This window comes from Amaranthus tricolor, chromosome 10 (genome assembly GCF_026212465.1).
Source record: "Amaranthus tricolor cultivar Red isolate AtriRed21 chromosome 10, ASM2621246v1, whole genome shotgun sequence".
Classification (NCBI taxonomy): domain Eukaryota; kingdom Viridiplantae; phylum Streptophyta; class Magnoliopsida; order Caryophyllales; family Amaranthaceae; genus Amaranthus; species Amaranthus tricolor.
Genome location: NC_080056.1, coordinates 11,079,089 through 11,102,210, shown reverse-complemented (window position 1 = coordinate 11,102,210; position 23,122 = coordinate 11,079,089). Strand labels below are relative to the sequence as shown.

At 33.1% G+C, this 23,122-nt stretch overlaps 3 protein-coding genes and 1 non-coding gene across 5 annotated transcripts; 2 read left to right on the top strand and 2 right to left on the bottom strand.

Moving 5' to 3' along the window:
- The first annotated feature begins 1,086 nt into the window (after positions 1 to 1,086).
- On the top strand, positions 1,087 to 3,221 carry LOC130825765 (syntaxin-related protein KNOLLE). Of its 2 annotated transcripts, XM_057691167.1 has the most exons (3): positions 1,206 to 1,289; positions 1,364 to 1,761; positions 2,509 to 3,221. In XM_057691167.1, exons 2-3 carry the CDS (start codon positions 1,379 to 1,381, stop codon positions 3,050 to 3,052), a joined length of 927 nt encoding a protein of 308 aa, XP_057547150.1. In that variant the 5' UTR covers positions 1,206 to 1,289; positions 1,364 to 1,378; the 3' UTR covers positions 3,053 to 3,221. The 2 variants fall into 2 exon arrangements, with proteins under 2 accessions (XP_057547149.1, XP_057547150.1); XM_057691166.1 differs by having other exon boundaries at positions 1,087 to 1,761; positions 2,509 to 3,213.
- Positions 3,222 to 8,631: 5,410 nt separating this feature from the next.
- On the top strand, positions 8,632 to 14,014 carry LOC130826160 (uncharacterized). The gene is made up of 2 exons (XM_057691723.1): positions 8,632 to 8,862; positions 13,707 to 14,014. Exons 1-2 carry the CDS (start codon positions 8,740 to 8,742, stop codon positions 13,803 to 13,805), a joined length of 222 nt encoding a protein of 73 aa, XP_057547706.1. The 5' UTR covers positions 8,632 to 8,739; the 3' UTR covers positions 13,806 to 14,014.
- A 241-nt stretch (positions 14,015 to 14,255) lies between these two features.
- Positions 14,256 to 14,329, bottom strand: TRNAV-AAC (transfer RNA valine (anticodon AAC)). Its single transcript has one exon. It is a non-coding gene; the product is annotated as a tRNA-Val (tRNA).
- A 6,975-nt stretch (positions 14,330 to 21,304) lies between these two features.
- LOC130826171 (putative clathrin assembly protein At4g40080) lies at positions 21,305 to 22,891 on the bottom strand. Its single transcript, XM_057691733.1, has one exon. The coding sequence runs from the start codon at positions 22,508 to 22,510 to the stop codon at positions 21,548 to 21,550; it is 963 nt and encodes a 320-aa protein (XP_057547716.1). The 5' UTR covers positions 22,511 to 22,891; the 3' UTR covers positions 21,305 to 21,547.
- Between the last annotated feature and the right edge of the window lie 231 nt (positions 22,892 to 23,122).

Genomic DNA, 23,122 nt, shown 5'->3' with positions numbered 1-23,122 from the left:
AATTAATTAAGAGTATATTGTAGTGTATTTTTTATGCACGGATAAATATGCATTTCGGAGCCAATAGTTTTAGTCCATTTGTCAAGCTTCATCAAATGCTGACATGTGAAATATTGGAATATTTAACTAACTCGTCTCATGATGCGATTGTCTTAAATAAGGACTTGTGTCGATTGTATGATAGAATCACAAATTCTCAAATGAGACGGTCTCACGATGAAACTATTCCATTATGTACATTATTGTCTTACAGAAATCACATTTTATTGTCTTAAATTGATCACTTTCAATCATAAAGTAATCAGTAAGAGAAATAAGCTAATCATATAAGTTCATCTTATGGTGAGCCTGTCTCATACAAAACTTGTTGTAAAGTAATATGATATGATTATGATAAATTGAACAAAATAAGTTTTTTTTCTAAATAAATTCCCAAAATATGTGTCTTTCAGTTAAGCGTGTCGTATGGTAACATTCGTTGTTGCTAATAGCGGATAATTACTAAAATTAAGTCAAAAAAGTCAATCAAGCAATCGTCCGTTGTTATTATCAGGGGGCAATTTTTGGGTTTACTTTTTTACTCAGTTGACTACAATAGACTTTGAATTTCAACGGTCCGTTGTTAGTAACAGCAGAAGATTGTTTTCCTATATACCTTAATCTGAGTTTTTGCGCATACGACCCGCTATTAGTAACAGCTGGCGATTACTTAAACTGAGTCAAAAAAGTCAGTCCGGCAAGTATTCGCTATTCCTAACAGTCACATCGAGTGACTGTTGGGCTGACTGTTTTGACTCAATTTAAGTAATCGTCCGCTATTACTAACAACGAACATTACCGTATCTTTGACTTAGATTTAGAGACACTTATTTTGTGAAATAAAAATTTTCCAAGCTCACAGGAACTTCTTTTGTTCAAATTTTCATATGATTATACTCATAGCCCAAATGTTGAAGGACATTATACAGGCTTGGGCCAATGATACAGTATTATGAGCCCAATAACATCTGTTCACAACGGCTCTTAATTCAAATATACATCAAAAGACATAAAGGCCCTCCACGCTCCTTTATTCGAACCAGTTCACTCAGAGGACCCTTGAGACATTTCAAATAAATTATAACGTTCAATTTGTTTATGTTCCAACGGTCATCTAACTCTCACAAAATATAACCTTCCTTTCCTTCTTCTCAACCCTTCAGACAACATTTCTCCAAATATCTCAATCTGATCTCAACACTACTTTTTAATTTCTTACTAAATTTATAGCAAACAACCGATCATTTCCGGTAAAAAATTACTTCAATTTCCATTTTCTATTAAGCATACAAATTATTGATTCTAAATTACTGCAATTCCTCAGTTTTTTCAGGTAAAAATGAATAATTTGATGACAAAATCGTTCTTAAGCTACGTTGATCTGAAGAAAGCGGCTGAAAAAGATGTTGAACAAGATTTAGAAATGGGAAATGGAGGAGGAAAATCAGATCCAAAAATGGAAGCTTTTCTGGAAGAAGCAGAGAAAGTGAAGGCGGAAATGGCTTCCATTAAAGACATATTGATAACCCTTGAAGCTTCTAATGAGGAGAGCAAATCTTTACATAAACCCGAGGCACTGAAGGCTCTTCGAGGCCGAATCAATGCAGATGTTGTAACTGTTCTTAGGAAGGCTAAAGCTATTAAAGCACGCCTTGAATTGATGGACCGGGCTACTGCCGAGAATCGCCGTCTTTCTTCTGAAATGGGTACACCCATTGATAGGTATGGAGAATTTATTTTTTGGAATCTTGTATTTTGGTGATCTTTATTTTGGGTTTAAACTTACTATTTCTGGGTTTTATCTGTGGGTTCTGAAATTCTGTTTTTTAGGGTTTAAAATGATTATTGAGATTAAATGCTTTAATGGGTTTTCTAAATTGAGGTGGCTACTGTTAAGTTGTGTGATTTTGGATAGTGGGTGTTACGGGGTTTGTCAAAATTTGGAAAATATTAGTTCACATTCCATCGCATCGGTCGTTTTGTAAAGATTTTTAAAACAAACGAACTGATATTCTCACATCGTAAAGGTGTAAAAAATTACATTTAAATCGTATCAAGAAATATCTTATGGTTTCGACCGATATTTAGGCGTTATAGTAACTGCATCAGTCCCATTACCAAATCATCATTCCATTACCTCGATCGCGACCGTGTCCACATTTTTTTACACTATGTTTAGTACTAAGATTAGATCATTGTAGAAAGGAAATGATTTTAATTATCTAATTGTTAAACATGCATACTAATTAGTATTTTGAGCAGCCTCCCATACTCTCCATACTCTGGTCAATCCATTAAATTTGCCCCGATTTGAACTTTAATGGCTTTTAGTTTAAATGTTGCAAAATGAGTGGAGCATAGGAGCAAAATATAGGATTTTGTAACATTGGAGAATTAAAATATTGATTTATAAAATTGAATATTGATTTGTGAAATTAATTGAAGTACAATCCAATCTCACAATGACAGGACAAGAACATGTGTGACAAATGGGCTAAGAAAGAAACTAAAAGAGCTAATGATGGAATTCCAAGCCTTAAGGCAAAAGATGATGTCTGAGTACAAAGAAACTGTTGGGAGATGCTACTACACAGTCACAGGAGAGTACCCTGAAGACGACATGATCGAAAAGATCATATCCAATGGTGTAGGAGAAGGTGAGATTTTAACCCATGCAGTGCAGGAGCACGGCCGTGGTAAGGTGTTAGAGACGGTGATCGAGATCCAAGGCCGCCATGACGCTGCCAAGGAGATCGAACGCTCGCTGTTAGAACTTCATCAAGTGTTCTTAGATATGGCTGTGATGGTGGAAGCTCAAGGGGAGCAAATGGACAATATTGAACATCATGTGATTAATGCTTCACATTATGTGCAAGATGGGACTAAGAATCTTAAGCAAGCTAAAGTGTATCAAAGAGGAAGTAGGAAGTGTATGTGTATTGGGATTATAGCATTGTTGGTGATTATACTCTTGATTGTAATTCCTATTCTTGCAAGTTTTACTCATTCTTGAGTATGTTTTTGTTGAATGTGTGTGTAGTAGATGATGTAATGATGGGCTTGTTACTCAAAGCTCCTCTTTAAGATCCTATGAAGTTCATTTTATTCATTTGTTTGTTCAATGAAAACTAGTCATATATTACTTGGTTACTTCTTATTTGCCAACACCAATTTGTTTTATACATTATTGCAAGATTTCTCATTCTTGAGTGTTTTTTTTCTTAAATATGTGTAGTAAATGATGGGTTGTTGCTCAACGCTCCTCCTTGAGCTCTTACGTTCATTTTATTCATTTGATAAATGAAACTAGTCATATATAATAACTTGGTCACTTCTTATTTGCCCACAGCAATTTGTTTTATAGAATTATTTTCCTTCTTTTAATCATCACACTTTTCTTTTATACAATATTATGCATAACGTACTCCCATGCCAGGGTATTGTAAAGCAATATGGTCGAAAACATTGCCCTCCTAGCACTTTATTGAAGATTGACCTGAGGGCATAACTTTGAAATGGGATTTATTAGAGATATGCTGATCTCTCTTAATTTCCCCTCCCACTTTATTAATATTGTTATGACCTGTATTAGCTCAGCCCAATTCTCCTTGATTCTAAATGAAAGCCCCATGCCTCTGTTTAGATCAGAGAGGGGAATCAGACAAGGAGACCCAATGTGTCCTTTGATTTTTGTGATTTGCATGGAGTATCTTTCTAGATTACTAAAGGTTGCTGGGGATCATGAGAATTTCAGATTTCACCCAAGGTGCAATAGACTCAAACTAAACCATCTGTGCTTTGCGGATGATTTAATGATATTTTGTCGGGGTGACATGGCTTCTGTTAGAATCCTTCTAGATAAATTAGAGATTTTTGCGAACTCCTCTGGTTTGGTTGCCAACTCTTCAAAATCTGACATGTATCTTGCAGGTATCCCTACTTCTTTGAAACAGTATATAGTGGATTCTTGTAATATTCCTTTGGGTTCTATGCCTTTTCGCTAGCTGGGGGTTTCGCTCTCCTCCAAACGTATTCCTGCAGTTGAATGTGAACTAAGAATGACCTCTAAGATTAGATCTTGACATGTCCGGAATCTCTCTTATGCAGCTAGACTACAACTTGTTTCTTCTGTTTTGATGAATATCACAAATTTTTGGTGTCAAATCTTTGTGCTGCCTAAGAAGGTGCTAAATCAGGTGAATGCAATCTGTAGAGCATATCTTTGGCATGGAAAGCTGACTCTGATACCCCTGGAAATATGACTTGGGCTAAGGTTTGTACTCCAAAAAAGATGGGTGGCCTGGGCATTCGTAACCTGGAAGTGTGGAACCTAGTCGCAGTGGGTAAACATGTATGGCATATATCCTCTATGACTGACTCCATGTGGGTCAAATGGGTGCATGGTGTCTATACCAAGGATGGTAATTGGAAGGTCTTTAACGCTCCCATAACCTCAAGCTGGGCTTTTAAGAAGATATGCAAGGTTAAAGATAGGCTGGGTCAATGGGTGCATAATTGCTCTTACTCTATTAAAGATGTCTATCATGAGCTCTTAGGGGTTGGGCAGCCAGTTGTCTAGGCGGGTTTTGTGTGGAATAGAAGCTCCATCCCCAAAGCTCATTTCATATTATGGTTAGCGGTGAATGAGAGATTGAAGTCTAGGGACAAGCTGGCTACATTAGGGCTCACCCCTACTGACACATGTCCATTATGTGGTCTGATATCAGAATCTCACTCTCATCTTTTTTTTTTTGCTTGTAACTATAGCTCTCAATGTCTTCGAGACATTTTGACATGGTTGGGCATCAGGATTCCTAATGATTCCCTTGCTGATTTTGCATCTCGAAAGTGGAAGTGTACTATAGCTAAGAGAAAGATTGCTACTATTGCTCTATGCAGTCTTATGTATGAAATCTGGTGTGCTCGGAATGACTCGGAATTTCAAAGTCCCTATGGTAAGTAGGGTTACTAGGCAGGAGAAACTTGCAGTAAAGAGCAGAGTTTTGTATATTCCAATCAAAAGCGTTAATATACAACGCCCTTGGATTAGAAACCTTTTGAACTATAAGTAAATAGAGTATACTGTATAGGTAACTACTTTGCCTGCTTTTGTTTTCTTGGAGCTTTGATCCCCTTATGCACATGAAGAGTGGAAGTTGAAAACCCTTCCTAGAAGGGGTGTCCCTCTTTCATGCTGATGTAAAAATAGGAGATTGTTCTCATGTTAGGGTACTATGTACTGTTTTGTTCAAGATTAATGAAATTTTTTCTTATTCTAAAAAAAATCATCACACTTTTCTTTTATACAAAGGTTATTTTTCACACTCATCTAAAAGCTTGATCATAAATTTTGACCCCTAATAATCTTTTCATGACTTTGGACTTAACAGTTTGCCAATCATCGCAACAACCTCACATAAATTTAATAGTGGTCATACGAGTGGATATTGGAAGTGTTGTCATCTTCATAATCCTCGACTGTAAATTTAAAGAACATTACATGCAATCCTTAAACTAGCCTCTTGTAGGATTCATAGGTGGCTGAGGGGTCTTTGAGGATGGGTAGGTGATCGACCGCACATGGCCCCCTCTTTCTCCTGTGTATGAAAAAGTTAATAAAAAAAAAATATGTTAAGTTTATTAATAAAATAAATATATTTTATAAATAAGACGCAAAATAAAAATTTTGCACAAAGCCCCAAAATTTTCAAGATGGCTTTGAATTAAGTGGTCATGTTATTCCACAAGAAACCATCATGCTCCTTAATTGGGTAGGACTAGGGGTGTTTAATGGGTCGGGCCCTCATTTTAAGCCCTTATCCAGCCCGTTTTTAGAAGGGCTTTGTAAAGATCGAGTCGAAAATGTGTCGGGCTGAAAACGGGCTATACTATAATTAAAATGAAGCAGGCTATATAAGGGCTCACTAAGGGTCGAAAACGGGCCTCTATAAATAACATAATTAATGTATAATTTATTTATTATAAATTGATAAATGAGAATTAAAATAATTGTTAGCAGTAAAAATGGGTCGGGTTGGGCCGGGCTGGGCTGACTTTGAAATCGCGGCCCGCCCTTATCCGACCCATTGAACACCCCAATATAGGACTAAAGAATGCTAAGAGAAGCGTTTATGTCATACTCAAGACATGTAATTTCCGTATAAAGCTAATATGGGACTCTCCTTGATCTACAAAGGCGATTTGAACCCATCCGTTTCTACCGCAGTTCAAAAGGATACCCAAAGGTAGAATTCATTCACGAATATATGAAGTGCGATCAACAACCTCAACTCAGAGGAATCTAAAACAATATTTTCATTTCTCACAATTTAGTGACAGTAAGTGGTTTATATAAGATTGAATAAGTTCAATATCAAGATAGGATTTATGTTTGGGTTACTTGATGAGTTAGAGTTAGTCAAATGCATGGCCATGCTAAAGTCATTAATAGTTAATTATTTTCTTGTTAAATCAAACTTGTAGATCTAAAATATAATTTGAAAATACATCACGTGCAACGATGATTGTTAACATTTTTTTAATTTTTTATATTAATAACATAATAAATTTTTAAAATTGTCAAGTGGAAGATTGTAGAAATGATATCTTAAAACATTTCCTACAATTATTTTCTTATTACCTTTTAAATAAAATAATTTTACTTGAATATTTAAAATCTCTAAATTAGTTGCACCAACAAATAATTATTACTAAACGTTCAATTTTAAATAGCACATGTTTGTGGTCTAAAGTTTTTAACCAAGAAATCGATATTTAAAAATTAAATGTTTGATTTACATTACATGTGAACATTTAAGCATTACAAAATAATTGAGAAAGCGAAAATGACAAGTCAATATGCATTTTGGGTTTTCTCTTCACATTTTTAGAGTTTTAAACATTAACTACACCTTAATTTTTGGCCTCAATTTAAGACTTTTGATTTATGACTTGTGTATATTGTTAATTGTATGTATCTACAACAAATTGAAGATATCTAAATAATTAACTTTTATTTAAATTAGAAAATTTGGGGTTTTATAAATTAATTAAATTTGAAATTAACTCGCTTAATTTAAAGGGTTATGGAGGTTTGGTTGGGTTACAAATTATGACCTTAACCTAACTGATTTAATAATTGCATCATATTGAGTCCGACCATTTACTTAAGTGTCAAAAATCTCAACCCAAACCTGCTTATTTCGAGTTAGGATAAGATCGGATCAAGTTAAAAGATATGTCAACTTTTGTTAAGTCTAGAGGACCTCCATCCCATTTAATTTGCATCTTTTATTAGAGTTTTAAATATTGATTTGTAATTGGTAAATAAGAAAAATAACAGGAGATGAGAAAAATAAGTAAATGAAAAAATTGAATCAAATTGCGGATGAGAATTATAGAGATAATGAAATTTTTGATGGTAATATCTACTAAGAAAGTATTGTGATTTGTGAGGATATACTAAAAAAGAAAAGAAAGGGTGTAACTGAAGTAACCTTAAATAGGAGGAACAACTATTATATGAGACCTCATGGTTAAATATGTCCATACATGGCACCAAATAGGGGTGTATATGGTACAGTTTGGTCTGATATGATATTAAAAATTTTAGTTTGAAAAATTTTTAGAGCGAACTGGACCATTTAAATCACCAGACCAACCCGTTCTATAACGATCTGGTTTACGTTTTATTTTTATTTTTATATATTTTTGCCAAATTAATATATGTGTTTATACAAATCTTTTACACATGCAATCACCAAATATAATAATTTGTAATTAGTTGATTGTGTTAAAATTATTCAAGTACATATTACTATACTAAAATAAGTACATCTCGAATATCTAGATAGAAACATATTTTTTTTAAAAAAATTATGATTTTGATCATAGTACGGTTTGCGATCTGGTCTGGTCTTAAAAATAAAAAGCCGGGACCAGAACGTAACTATAATCTTTTTGAAAAAAACAGAATATACCGTTTAGGCCGTAGATCAGACAAAATAGTAAAATTACGGTTTGTCCAATTTAATTTGAGGTTTAGACCAAACTCTGTTCAGCCCTACACCCAAATTCAAAAAAAATGAGTTTTTAATACTTAAAATGTTGCAAAATAACTTGTTAAAAATTAAATAAATAAATATAAATATTAAGTATAAACGTACATATTTAATTAATTTAGTTGCAACATTTAACCCAAATTGAAATTATTTTTCAATGAGATCGTCTTAGTTGAAAATTTGTGATATAAATTTGAAAAAATTATCGTAAATAACACAATCTTTCGTTAATTTTTCTACAATAATATTTACTATTGATTAACCATAAATAATACCAACTTTTTTTTATTAACTAATTCACCAAATTTTTTGTCATATAATTTGATTTTTAACATGTTAGGTATATTTTAGGAAAACAGCCCAAAATTAGTATTATTCATGATTAATCAAAAGTTAATATTATTGTAGAGAAATAAGCAAAATATTGTATTATTCATGATAATTTTTCTAATAAGTTTTAAAAAATAAAAATTCAACGCTCACACTAGAAGTTTTATAAAAGCAACAAACGACGTCGCTTGACCTGTGCATATTCTAATTTAGAGATGAAGAGAAATCGAACAATGGTGGAAGCCTGATTAGGGTCAAATCGAAAACATCCTAAAAATTAGAGAAGAGAGAAAGACATTACTCATCAGGCATGGGTTACGTTTTAAGGGTGAGATTGGCATCATTTTTTGCTGGGGCTGCTGTCGCTTCTACTGCTGGTCTTTACATCCTTTACAATGATTATAAACTTGCTCATCATTCCATTTCTGACCAGGTTTTTTTTCTTTCTCTTTTATGTTTTTCAATAATTGAATTTATGGGTGCGTTTCAAATTCATACTTCAATCTTGGGTTTTAATTGTGGTTGTCAGATATCCATTTATCTTTAATTTAGCAAGTTATTGCTATAAATTGCCGTATGTGAATGCCCCATTTTCGTAATTGAAGTTGAATGTGTTAGATGTTAATTACAAATTTATTGAGTAATTTTTGTTGCAAAGTATTGGATTTTGATGGGTAATTTTTCGATTATGAAAAGGGAATTAGATGAGGGATGTGTACTTTTTAATATATGAAATTGGAATGAGGATTTGGTGGGTGATAGGTCTATATGGTGGATTTGTTGCGCTGTTTCAGGCTGGCATTGATCGAAAGATGAGAAAAGGAACATTTTCCTATGGACTTTGCTCTACAAATCACATTAGTTTTACATTCTTTGGTGCTGTTACTATTTTAGTTATTTTTCTGTCGCTTAGTTCAAAGGATTTGCCAGAAACAATGTCATTACTGACCTTGAATCTTGACTGGTTAAGTTATTTTGTCCTAAGCTTTAGGTCTCCGAAACACAGCAAACTGGAAACTAGAGGATGAGTTGCTGTTGTTTTATCAATTGAAGGATTGTCAATGATAAGTTGCTATAATAGTTATGGAGTTTGTATGAATTAGACCAATTACTAAGGCAGCTCCCAAGTTTTAATAACCTTTAGTGGATCTTTTTTTAGAGGTGATATATCTTTGTAGTTTAGTTTTATGGAGGCCAATCAATATCAGTATAAGGCTATGAGCTTTTAAGAGACAAGATGCAAGAGCCAATGGACCTCGTAGACAATCGATAGTGCTTGGTTTCTTATTAGTGGTTCCTTATATCAGTATAAGGCTATGAGCTTTTAAGAGACAAGATGCAAGAGCCAATGGACCTCGTAGACAATCGATAGTGCTTGGTTTCTTATTAGTGGTTCCTTATATCTCTCTTCAAGTATTTTTTATGGTTCAGTAATTTTGATCTCCTCAACAAGATGTAAAGGTAACCTAGGGTGGTTTTGGCGGCTATGGCAAAACAAACAAATGCTCGCGTTTCGTACGTAATGTCTTGTTTAGCCTACAATAATTTGATATGGTGCTCATGAGTTTTAAACTCTAAAACACTGTTATTAGTAATGTTAATAGAGAGAGTAAGGAGGAGAGGTGCAACTTGTATTTCCCCTTCAAATCTTTTTAACTTTGTTATCATAGACATAATCACTTGGATGGGATATATATTTGTGGTAGTTAACGTAACACTCCAAGTTGAGCTCTAATATAGTTGATAATAGTAAGAAATTAATAAAGTGCATCTTCTTTTAAAGAAAAATCATATGCCAAGAACATTACTATTAGGCATGCTTGGTTTGGAATAGTCGTTTGATAATGGCTTCATGGTAAACTATTATGGCGTTCAATGATTGTGGATATAAAAATTTGTGTTGTTTTAAGTGGTCAGTCTACATCCTCCATGGATAGTTTCCATCTGCATAGTTTTATTGTGATCTCTATCTCAATAAGAAGAAAAGGGTAGTCTACGGTTGTATTGGCAGCAATAGGGAAACAAATTGTGCTTTCATTTCTTACATGGTGTCTTTTTTAGCCTATGGACTTCGACATTGAGCTTTTAAATGGAACCTATAGTTGTGGGCTCTAGTGGCATTTTGATAGTAGTGATGAAAGGAAAGAGTGGATAGGGAGGGAGGAGAGATAGAAGTCAGATTGTATTTACTCTTCAAATCTGTCCATCTTTGTTAGGAATTAGGATTTGGTCTATTTAAAGTCAATAAATTTGGGTCCTTCTATGAGTCTATCCACTTTCTCCTTGTTTTATTTCTATCAACTCTTCTGACCTATCTATCTAAATACTTTTGAAAGGAAATGTGGAAGTTGCAAGATATCTTTATCTATGTTTTCTTTCTTCTTTTTGCAATTTTTTGGCTTATTAGTAATTTGAATTTGCAAAACTTTTGTTTAACTCCAAACATGATGTCTCATTGTCTCCAACGGCATAGTTTAGTAATGATAACTTTGACCATGCTATATCCTTTTCTTTCACAACTTTCCATCACACCAATGTCATTAAGTGGCTCCCACCTAGGCTGGAGTTTGAAAGGTTAGATGTACACTACCTTGACCTTATTGATGATAAAATTAACAACGAAATTTTTTTCGATTGACCTTTGGTAGTAGATGTCATGTGCAACTTCACATAAATAAGAAGTGCATATGATTATTAAAAACAATCAAGTATGACCATGCCATTATGCCAAGCCCTGTTTGTGACTGCTTGTTATGTGATATCTCTTTTGAGCATCGTGCATATTATAAGATTCAAAGAATATAGTGAAAGATCCTTTTCTTCCGTATTTAGTCTAGGTTTTTTTTTTAATGTTTTTCCTCTCAAAGATTTTTGTTGGAACTTCCACAAATTTTTTGAAGCGTTTACTTAAAACCTAAATTTCTCAAAGAAAAATATTATTTTGCTTATTAGGTCTATAATTGAAAATTTTTTTTCTCTATAATTATTTTATTGTTGAAATGTCTTCTTGATGTGTATTGGGGAGATGAAAAGCCTTTTAAGTTACACAAATTATTTTGCTTATTAGGTGGTTGCTTCGTAGTGATTTTAATTGATTTTGAAAGTAGCATATCATAGAAATCGTGCTTTCTGAAATGCATGTCTTTAAGTATAGCTTCTAGTTTTGATATGCTATGATACTTTACTATGATTTTTATATTTTCTGTTGCTCTGAACTGTTTACTAATAGATGATTTATTATGAGTTTAAAACGATTGTTTTGTCATGATGAGTTCTTATTCATTTATTAGGTTATTGAACATGTGGCTTAGCGCTTGGTGATTTTCATTTCTTTGGTTTTGTAGTTCTTTGCTTTCAAATTGTAATGGACTAAAGTAAAATAACTTATTAAATCATGTGCACTTCTTATTTATATAAAGTTGCACATGCCATTTGTTACCAAAGGTCAATCGGAAATAGAGGTGTTCAACAGGGCGGGTTGACCCAAAGGGTCAAGGGTCGGTTCACATTTTAATGGGTCATTATTGGGTTGGGTCAATAATGGGTCGAGTTATTAACGAGCCTTGGTGTAAAGGGTTGGGTCGGGTCGGATAATTATAAGAATTAATCGTGAAAAAAAATTTATCACTTTTTTTTTTATATATTTTTAAATGATGTTATTATATACATAAGTGTGCCGAGCCAACGGGTCATAAAATATATTTAAATAACTATTTTATGAACTTTTAAAAAAGGGTCAAATTGGGTCGGATTTAAATGGGCTTTGACCCGCCCCGGCCCGTTTAACATTTAACATGACCTGTCCCGTTGAACACCTCTAGTCGGAAAATAACCTCTTTCTTTTGTAAGTTTGCGTGCATTCGACCCCAAACCCTACGCTACGTAATGACATTGGGTAATGGCATTTGAGAATGTTGTGGGTTTTTTACCCTGGAGTTTTTGGCAATTGAGTAATCATTTGGTGTTTTAATAAATTTATAAATTAGGATTGTCTTCGCTTCAAATCATTTTGATCTTTGAGTCATCAACATAGATATAAATGGATATGTAGTGAGCGATGATATTTATCAGTCTGCAAGACTGCAGTGGTTTTTATTGGTGGGAAAGTAAATGCCATTCTATATTCTGCTATCTCAGAATGTTTGCAATGACTTATGGACTATGGAATGAGATTGTGAGAAATGGGAATCAGCCATTGAAAGACTTCAGTCCAACTCTTTCCCTCTTTTATTGGGGTAGCACTTTGATTTGTTGTCTGAAAATATCATAAGGAAACAAGGAAATGCGGAAGGGGGTGATCATGCCTTTCAGTTAGAGGTGATCAAATTCTTCTTGACCCATTAGCCGAGCCTGAACAAGCCCAGACAACAAAAAATTTAACCTAAAGCCTAAAGATTGGCCCAGCTCAGAAAATCCCATGAGCTTTCCGATGTCCATTGTCCAGAAATGCCCCGCCTGACACAGGTCTATAAATTAAAAAATTTTGGATGTGAAATGGGACCTGGCCTTCATGGTGATCAACTGAAATTATAATGAACCGGCTGAATGTCTCTGCAGCCGATTTGAACTAGAATCAGAGATACATTACTGTGTTTGTTACGGATGCCTGTGGGATGGTATTTATGAATTCGCTTTCTACAATTTGAAAATTTGTCATTCCTTAGGTTTTTCTTTGCTGAATTTTACAATGCTGTTGCGCTTGGAAAGCATAATGTGTTTGATTTGCTGAAATGTACAAATCTCTAGCCTGAGTAAAACTATTCTACAACTTATAATATTCAGTTTTTAGACCAATACGGTTATTGTACATCTTTTTTTTTATTTGATACAAAACTTGTTGGAGTTGAGTTGATGTCTTGGAGTGGATGCCTTCTGTTTGTTTGTTGATACTAAATGGTGGTAATGAAAATGATTTTTAGTGTAAATTTTCAAGAAATATACCATGTCATTTCTATAATAATGAACTTTGATCATAAAAAAGTTTTTTTGTTCACAAATTTCCGTTATCATCTAATACTACATTTTCAAATGATAATGCATTGGTATGAATTTTGTGAAGAAAATGAAATGATTGATATATCAAGACATTTTCTTATCAAAATTCCACTAATTTTCCATTATCATTCCCATAATTTCTTACCGACAAACAAACGGGTGCGTAGTCTCTTTTATAAGAGATCGTTACAGACTTTCTCTTCCTGTTTTAGCAATAAATTGCCAGATTGTTAAATATATAAGGTGATAATCTGATTGTTGAACTTCATTATTCTTGTGTAGATGAAACGCCTGCACGATTCACTGGATAGACGCGTCTCAACATTGGAGAAGCTCAAAGAATCCGAAGTTCCTCAAGAACAAGTTGAAGCTACAGAATAGACGTTTTAGAGAAGTTGTTTACTGATTTTGGTGTCTGTACACTCTCAGATCCATTAACACTCCTTATGTGTCATGTTAAAATAGTGGCTCTCTTCCAAAGGGTTGTTTTGTCCCCAATCAATAAATAATATTCGTGACATTTAATTTTCTCTGTTGATTCTTAAAATATTTTTCTTAATCAAATTGTTGCTCTATTTGTGGTGAACGTACCATATATGTTTCAATTAAGCCTGCTGCCTGAATCAAAAATTTATAATTCTTAATTTTGTGCAAATATAGATAATGTTTACTATAAAAAGTCAATCAAAAACAAGCTCTCAATTATCTCTCTAACAAAAGTATAATAAGATTAAGTTTGAATACACCCAGATTTTTAAACCATCTTTGGAATGTTGTTGCTGCTGCTAGGGCTGTAAATAAAATAAACAGTGACAAAAATAGTTAAAATTATGGCGTCGCCCGGACTCGAACCGGAGACCTTCAGTGTGTTAGACTGACGTGATAACCAACTACACCACGACACCATTTTCTTGATGCATTTGTTACCTACTTTTTATTTATATAGGTTTCGGATAAGTGTCGATATCATTTTGTTTTGTCTTTACCTTTTAACGGATGAATTTAAATAAAAATATTAAAAATTCCAAGAGGTGTAAAAACTTAATAATTTTTTTGATGTGAAATTTAATTATACTTGTACACAAGCGCCTTTTCTAACTTTCAAATAAAATTAATATAGTAGCTAGGATACAACGTATATGAGACTATTTAACTTGCTATATGTTAAGCATTCATTGATTATATATATGATTTATAATTGTTTAACTATGGAATCAAGATAATTACAATATCTTCTAAAATACACAAAAATATACTAGCAATATCATTATATTACATTGCACCCGATAGTTAAGGCGAGAGGTTCACAAATACTAAGGTTATCTCGAAAATCTTAAAATGTAATGAGAAGAAGACCTTTGGTGACTATGTTAGCAATTTAATATCTAGATGGGATATGAAGAACAAAAATTTAACCACATGCGACATTTTCACGAATAGGATGTATGTCAATTTCATTATGCTTAGTTCGTTATGTTACACTAGGTTGCCAGATCGATAGATATCACTAATATTATCACAATATACCTAAGTTTGTAACCGATGTACATGATTCAGATACAACATTGACTACTCCACGATATTCAGCCTTGCACTAGATTAGGAAAGAGTGGCTTGTCGCTTAGATGACCAAGAGCGTAGATTAATGGCCAAGAAACAATATAACCTGAAATGGAGTGACAATTATCAGGGCATCCTTCCCAATCTGCATCAGTGTAAAACAAAAGAGTGGTGGTGGAGAATGAATATAGATGAAGACCATAGTGAAGAGTACAACGAATAAATCTAAGGAAGCGGCGAAAAGCATGCATGTGAGAGTCCATAAGATCAGGCATAAAGACGCACACTTGTTAGAGCACAAGATATCTTGTAAACGTAATATATTGGGGAGCACCAGCGAGATTACGCTATAAAGTAGGATCCTGAAAGGAAGATGAAGAGGAGGCACTAAGCTTGGGCTTGGTATTGACTAGAGTAAGCCATAATTTACAAGGACTTATCCCTACTCGGCTAAGAATTTCCTTAGCATATTTGTACTGTTATAAAAATAAATCACATTTATTATGAGTGACAACAATTCCAAGGAAATAAATTAGAGTACCCAAATCTTTCATAACAAACTCAGAACTTAAAACACTAATAATAGATTTCAGAACAGAAAAAGAACAAGCAATTTAAATGATATCATCCACATATATATAAGAGAAATAGACAATTGTAGAACCTTTCTTATAAATGAATAATGAGTTGTGACAATTACTATAAATGAACCCAATTTGAGCACGTTCGAGGAGTCTCCTCGAGTTCACAAAGAAACTTCTTGAGGTGACACACATGACTAAGGTATTTGAGATCCTTGAATCTCGTTGGTTGATACATGTAAACTATTTCTTTAAGATTACCTTAGAGAAAGACATTCTTGACATCTAACTAGTGAATAAGCGACTTCTTAGATAGCATCAAACTAATTAGAACAATTTGAACAATGGCAGGTTTACGACATGACTATATTTTATTTCTCCCCACAATTAATACCACTCTGTTGACCAACACCATTACCAACAAGACGAGTTGTCACTTAAAAGTACCATCAGACTATTCCTTATATCACTCAAATCTACGTCCTTCGATCACGTCCAAGCATTAATGTTAACACGACAAGAGTCGCCACCGCATCAAACTTGTATGAGCGAGAGATCATGATCGAGGAACTTCGTCACAATGACGACCTCCACTACCTTGGATGTAGGGATGGCAATGGGTCGGACTCGGCTCGGATTATACGTACTCCGACTTTGCTCCAGATTTTAGTCAAACTTTTTCTTTCAATCCACCTCCACTCGGAGTCGGATTATGCATACTCCAAGTTTGCCCCGACTCGGACTCTCGGACCTCCAACAGAGTCGGATACAGATTCAAATTATTATCAAACTTTATCGTTGTGATATTGTACTAATGATTTAAAGCATACAAAGTTAACAAAATATATTTTTCAAATACAATTTAACAAAAAAATATGTACTTTGAATTCAAGTTTAACATGAGAAATATTCCTAATACTACAATTTAACAAAATTTTCTCGCATTTTGATTTGGCGTATTTTATTTCTTTTGATCTGATTTGTCGTATTTTGATTGATTGATCTAAATAAAAATACCAAGTAGTTTTTCAAAATCGAAAATTACAATTAGTATGAGAGAGATCTTGAATTAGTCACGTCTAGAGTTTTAAAGGAAACAAAATATTGGGTTAAAAGTCAAATTCAAAGTCGGATTTCCTTCAGGGTCGGAGTCGGGTCGGAGTGTCGGATTTTTAATAAGGTCCAACTCCGGTCCGTCTCTAACTCGGATTCGGATCGTGAAGTCGGAGTTGGAGTCGGATAACCTTTTCCTCGGACTCGAATCGAATTATTTTCCTCGGATCGAGTCGGACTAGGGTCGGATTCGGACCGAATTGTCATCCCTACTTGGATGCCTATAAACTTTCAAGTGAGTCTATTAATTGATTTTGTTTTTATATTTTTTGATGCCTAAAAGGAAAATTTATCCATAATAATCCAATCTTCACTCTATTTTTCTACAATAATTCCAATTATTGATTAATCATGAATAATCCGAATTTTGAGGGATAAATTGCCAAAAATATACTATTGTGACCGGTAATCTGCTGTAACTGTCCCTCCCCTACCCCATCGCTTGTCCCTGTTCTTCCCTTAAGCATTTGCTCAAGTTTATAAACCCGTTTATCGTCGCTAGGTTGTCGCCCGTTTTCATGAGAAAAAAGGCGAGGACATGGCGACCAAAACCGGCTTAGCGACGAATGAAAAGGCGACCACCTCTCTTTCCGTCGCCAGCCTGTCACCAAATTAACTTTTTGACCATTCAGCTATCAAATGGCGACGAAAAGCATTGTCGGCATTTTGAACCTTATTTGTAGTGAAACATGTTAAAAAGATACTTGTAGCTAATATAGTATATCATTCTATTATGACAGATAAAGTTAGTTAGAAGTGATTTGTTAGTATATTTGCCACCTCAGCCTCCTTTCTTCGAGTAGTCTATAAATATTGTATTTATTCCATTCATTCAATAATAATACTAAATCTTGTGTTCTTATTCTCCTTTGCTTTGTAGCCTAAACTCCAATTTGGAACAATACTCAAAACCTCCCTATTTATATTGTTATACACAAATCTTTTTATTATGAACGAAGTGGTTTTCCCTTTCATAAATTATATAGTTTGTTTTGAATTTTTAATTTTAAGTAAATTTGAGGTACGAAAATACATCACTGTTGTAGTAACGAACATGGTAATATAATAACAGGTTGATACACCGTTGCATTAGAATTGATGAATATCATCACTCATGAGTTTCCAATTTGAAAACTTTTATGATACAATATTTGGATTTTTTTGGGTTTTTTCTATTGTGATGATATACTTTTGGTAGGTATTGCATTTTCTTGTTATTATTGTATATGGGTGTTTCCATTTTATTGATACACATAAATATTTTTATTTATTATGAAAAATGCGGTTATTTCCCTTCTTTCTATCTTTTGTAATTATCGTTTGGGTCTATATTTCAAAATGAAATGAAATGAGTTTATTTCCCTTTGTTATGGAAAATGCATGGAATTAAGTTTTGATATTTTCCTTTGCTTAATTGGAGTAGTAATGAAGATCCAATATTCCAGAGGAAGGCCAATGCGGTAAAGAATGCCATATTGCGTTCTGGTGCAAATATTAGGGTGGATATTAACCCCACACCAACGGTTAGTGTATATAAATATTAAAATATTCGGACTATCTTTTTGAGAGACGTATCTCAATCCCAATTCATTAAATATTAATGCCTATTTATCGTATTCTTAATGCCTACTTACATTATCCTTAATGTTTATTTACCCTATCTTTAATGCCTACTTCTAATACCTTAAATGTCTACTTACATCATTCTTATTGCCTACGTATATTATTTACAAAACATATAATAGGCCGGTCCCTATTAGAGATGGACTCTCAAAGAGACCGTCTCTCACAATAATTTGTGTAAAAGATTTGTTTAAGTTTTTGAGTATGATCCTTAATTAAATGTTGTGTATGGGAAGGTTCGGGCAATCATTCCAAAATTCTATATATATTTATCTACTTTTAAACAATATTGGTAAAATTGACTTAAATAAAAATTGGAAAATTCCATGTGGTAACTCTGACTATTTTAACTTTACGGTATTTTTACCAAACGTAATGACATTTTTTCAAAAAAAAAACATCGTGATCACCTTACCTTAATTGATTACATATTTCGAAATGTAGTCAAAATAAATACTTAATTTAACTGAAAATTTAACATTTTGTCTGCCACATGGAAAACATAATAGCTCAAGGTGAACACGCGAATTTAAAAAACTGTAAAAAAATCAGCAATTCAGAGTTACCACGTAAAATTTCATATTTATATAAATTTTTTTTATCTGCTAAATATTAAATTTAAACAAATTCTACATTTTCAAATAAAATTATATCGTTATCATATCAAATATTGAAATGTTCGTATAACATAGTCTAAAATATCAACTTTAGTTATTATATGAAGTGGCTTCTATCTCTTGATTCGCACTATTATATATAGACGTACTTGGATTCATCTTTGATGCCTTGTCTCTTAATTGATATTATGTGTGCATCTTTTTTTAATAAATATGGTATGCTTTCTGATTCACTTTCGATTCTATGAATTTATTATTTTCTTACTCAATATAACCTATTTTTTTCTTCAATAACCCAATTTTTTTTTATTTTTTATTGTCGAACTTATTTCTTTTCACTAAAAACATAACGTACAGAAAATAATGCTAATTCATAGGAATATATGGAGTAACATATATGATGATTTACAAGAAAGCATAATTTGGTTTATGATTCGGTGAAGGGTAGAGGATTCCTACAGCAAAGGGAAAATGCTTTAATTCTATATCTATGCTTCAATTCAACCAAAATTTTAGAGTGATGATTGAAGTCTCAGGATATGTTATATACACTAACACGCCTAGTGGTGGATTCAAAACTCGGTTTTAGTAAGAGAACAATCGATATAGAAATAATGCATTAAAAATATTTTTAAAATGCATAAATTATTATTTACAAAGTTGGCATATACTTTTATAAATAATTTATTGTGTTTGAAAAGTATATACGAACCGGTCAAAGTATGATTTATATCAATTAGCTATAATTCACGTCTTGCTAGTCTTATTAATTCATCATGCATTTTCATTATAGATATAATTAATCAGTACTAAGAGAGTTAATGATAATATTTAGCTCAGTTGATAAGATGCATGCGTCAACTGTGTTTAGGTTAGGTTGTTGGATCAATCTTTGCTAACTATAATTTTTTGAAAATTAGGTGTGAGCCTTCAAGTGCGGGTGGGTGAGCCCCCTTGGCTCTGCCTATAAACACGCCTCTCACACGAAAGTCCTTTGGGCCAAAAAGTGTGGATGCAACACAAGCCTTCTTCGTACTTAGCGCTTAATAGTCCACTTTAAATGAGAGGTAATGGTTGAGAATTGAACCAGTAACCTCTTGTCACGCTGATTTTGATACTATTAAGGAACCAACTCAACCAAAAAATTAAAATAATAGTTAAAATCTCATAATATGTTATATGCATGATAAAGTGTTATGTTCATTTTAATATACTTGATGTTGATTTTTTGTTAGATACATTATACACTCAAATGGAAGTTTGATTTTTTTTTTTTAGCCAATAGAAAGAAGTTTTGTAATTACAGATGAAAGTTATCCATACACCGAATACTTGAGTTTGCTGGTAAGATATTGAACATTAGCTTTAGAAATGTTGATCGAAATTTATGATAAATTTAAATGCAGGATCAAACACACCCATATGAAGAATTATATAATGAAGACATTGACGACATTGTTAATAACATTCTTAGAAGCTGAACAATTGTCTTATAAGATACATCATACATATATGGGGGTCTTATAAGAATTAAATCGGCTAAATCAAACGAATTATAGCAGTAAAGAAAAAAAAATTAGTCAATAATATTCAAATCAATTCCGAAAAATTGAAAATACTAAAAAAATCAGACAAAATACCAAGTATCATTGAGAATGTTGATACCATCGCGATTTGATTTTTAGTGGCAAATTAACAAATTGCTAAGAAATTAAATTTCATTTACAATATTATTTTTACAAAATTTTAAAGTAACCAAAAACCGAAATTCAAAATTAATGGAGGTGTTACATAGTGTTAATGGTGAAGTTGCTAGGATAGAGAAGATGGAAGGGGGGTCTAAGAAGAAGTTCACAGAGGGAAGTGAGAGCTAATTTTTTTTTTTTTATTTTTTATTTTTAGTTTTAAAATAAATTTGTAAAATCCATTTAAAACATCACATGTGGTCTTTAAATTAAATAAGATGATGTAACATGTTATTCTAAGTAACCATTACTTGAGAGCTCTCTCATTGCAAATAGAAGCAAAATGTTAGACCTCTGTATAATAAACGTACAGTTAGCCCTTTACAAGCAGACAAGTTAAAGATTAGCCTTTTAGAAGCAATTTTTCATTCTATTTATTGTTTATTGTGATCATTGGTGTGTGTTATGTTTGTCTTTGTTTTCTTTATTCTTCTTCATCAAAGTAAGGTTCTTTCACCTCTTATTTAAAAGTGACACAATTTATAATTGATTTTACACAAATTCTTGTATGAGACGGTCTCGCCGTGAAATATGCCTTATATTTAGATTAAATTTTAAATAGTTTAATAATAAAAAGTTTAAGCATGATGGACCGTTTATATAAACTTATCTCACGGTAAAACGGTCTTATAATTTAATTATTTTCGAAGTTTCACATATTATATGCAACAAGGGGTATTATTATCTATACATAAAAAGGACATTTGACATTGTCAATTTGTAAATTCCATCAAGCAAAGTAACCAAAAACAAAATTTTTACACTCTTATTCTTGTTCTAACAAGCAAACAAAGAATGATTCATGGTTTATATACAAGAAATCACAAACGAACCAAAAAAGTCACTCATTTTTTCTTTTTTTTAGAATATCCAATCCCAAAATTTTATACAACCACCAATCGATTCCATTCAACGTCCAACCATTTTCTACCTCGTGGCAAGACCGGCACAACCGCCAACTGCGTTGACTCACTAACACGATTGTCCACCACCCGAGTCGACTCAGTCCCCTGGAACATTACCAATCTCATATTCTTTCTCTTTTCTTTTACATACTCAACATCTTTCTCAACTTGATCAATCAATCCCCAAATCCCATCATTTTTTTTATTCAAGAACATCAAGAACAATTTCTCTCGAGAATTCTTTAATCTTTTTAAATCACCCAATAAATCTTTTAACAAATCATCATTTAAATCCTCAATAATTCTCTTATTATTCCCAAATTGATTAATATTGTTATTAATCTCTCGCATAATCATCCTATAATCTTCTCCAACTAACTTCATCACTTCATAAATCAACCCTAATTTTTGATAATACAGTGAATCAGGGGATTTACAAATAATCTCCACCATACCCACTAACCAATTCAATCTCTCTCCTCTTTTTCGCGAAAAACTATAATCCAATACATCGGCGTACCACCGTACCCAATCAGATAACTCCCACGTGTCACGATCAGACTCGTCCCTGAAATTCGACATATTAAAGATGGGCCCATTAGAGTGCGACATAATTTGGTCTTTCAGTGCAGGTTTACTGTTGCTGAGGAGGTGGTGGAGGGTGAGTAGACATTTGAGAGCCACGTAAACATTGTGGGTCCCATGAAGACGACGAAGTAGCGCGTGGATGATGACTCCGGTGGAAGGACGGTGGTTATGAGCAAGGGCTAAGACGGCGTCGATAGGCGGTGGGTCGGAAGGGTTGTGATACGTGGTGGCGCGTAGAACCGCCACGTTGAAGAATTTGGTAGGTTTAGAGGATATTACTAAGGAAGCTTTAAGGATTAAGACTTTATCTTTGAGAATTCCTAACATGTTTTTTAGTCTGTCTGGTTTTTTCATTGGAAAAAACAGGGAAAATGGAATATTTATAATGAAAATTTATTTGGAAATGAGATATTTACAATGAAAAGTTTATTAAATTGAAATGTGGGATCTGGAAATTGGAAATAATTGAGGAATTTTCTGGTGGGAAATTTGAAGGAAAGAAGGAAAAAGAAGTTGGGATGGAAAAGGCGTTGAATGGTCGTTAATGAATAATGAGGATTAGTCGGGTTTTTTTTATGATTTAGTGATTTGATAAAATTGTTTATTATTAATGATAAGTGTTGTTAGCGTGTTTTTCGAGAAAGGTTTTTGGACAACGGGAATATAGAGCTAGCCGTTTGAGTTGCTTTTCAGTACAATTATTTTTTCCTTTTTCTTTTTTCCCATCACCTTCTCATCAGCCAAACAAACTCCTGCTCTTTAATGTCGTTATCTTTTTTAGTGTCGTCTTGTTTGACCAAATTACGACAATGTCCCTCTGTCCTTCTTGTAAAAACACTCATAATACTCTACTAATATATTTTATTCTTTCCTAAAATCGCTAAAAGTGACACTTAAAATTTTTTTTCATATCAAAAAGCTTAGGGATAATGAATTTCAAAAAACAATTCCTAAATTAGACCATTT

What these genes read in the sequence shown, in the direction of transcription:
- LOC130825765 (XM_057691167.1), top strand. Translation starts at nt 1,379, where the DNA reads ATGAATAATTTGATGACAAAATCGTTCTTAAGCTACGTTGATCTGAAG. An exon ending in ATGGGTACACCCATTGATAG is followed by an intron (nt 1,762 to 2,508) that starts GTATGGAGAATT and finishes TCACAATGACAG; the next exon opens with GACAAGAACATGTGTGACAA.
- LOC130826160 (XM_057691723.1), top strand. Translation starts at nt 8,740, where the DNA reads ATGGGTTACGTTTTAAGGGTGAGATTGGCATCATTTTTTGCTGGGGCT. An exon ending in ATCATTCCATTTCTGACCAG is followed by an intron (nt 8,863 to 13,706) that starts GTTTTTTTTCTT and finishes ATTCTTGTGTAG; the next exon opens with ATGAAACGCCTGCACGATTC.
- LOC130826171 (XM_057691733.1), bottom strand. Translation starts at nt 22,510, where the DNA reads ATGAAAAAACCAGACAGACTAAAAAACATGTTAGGAATTCTCAAAGAT.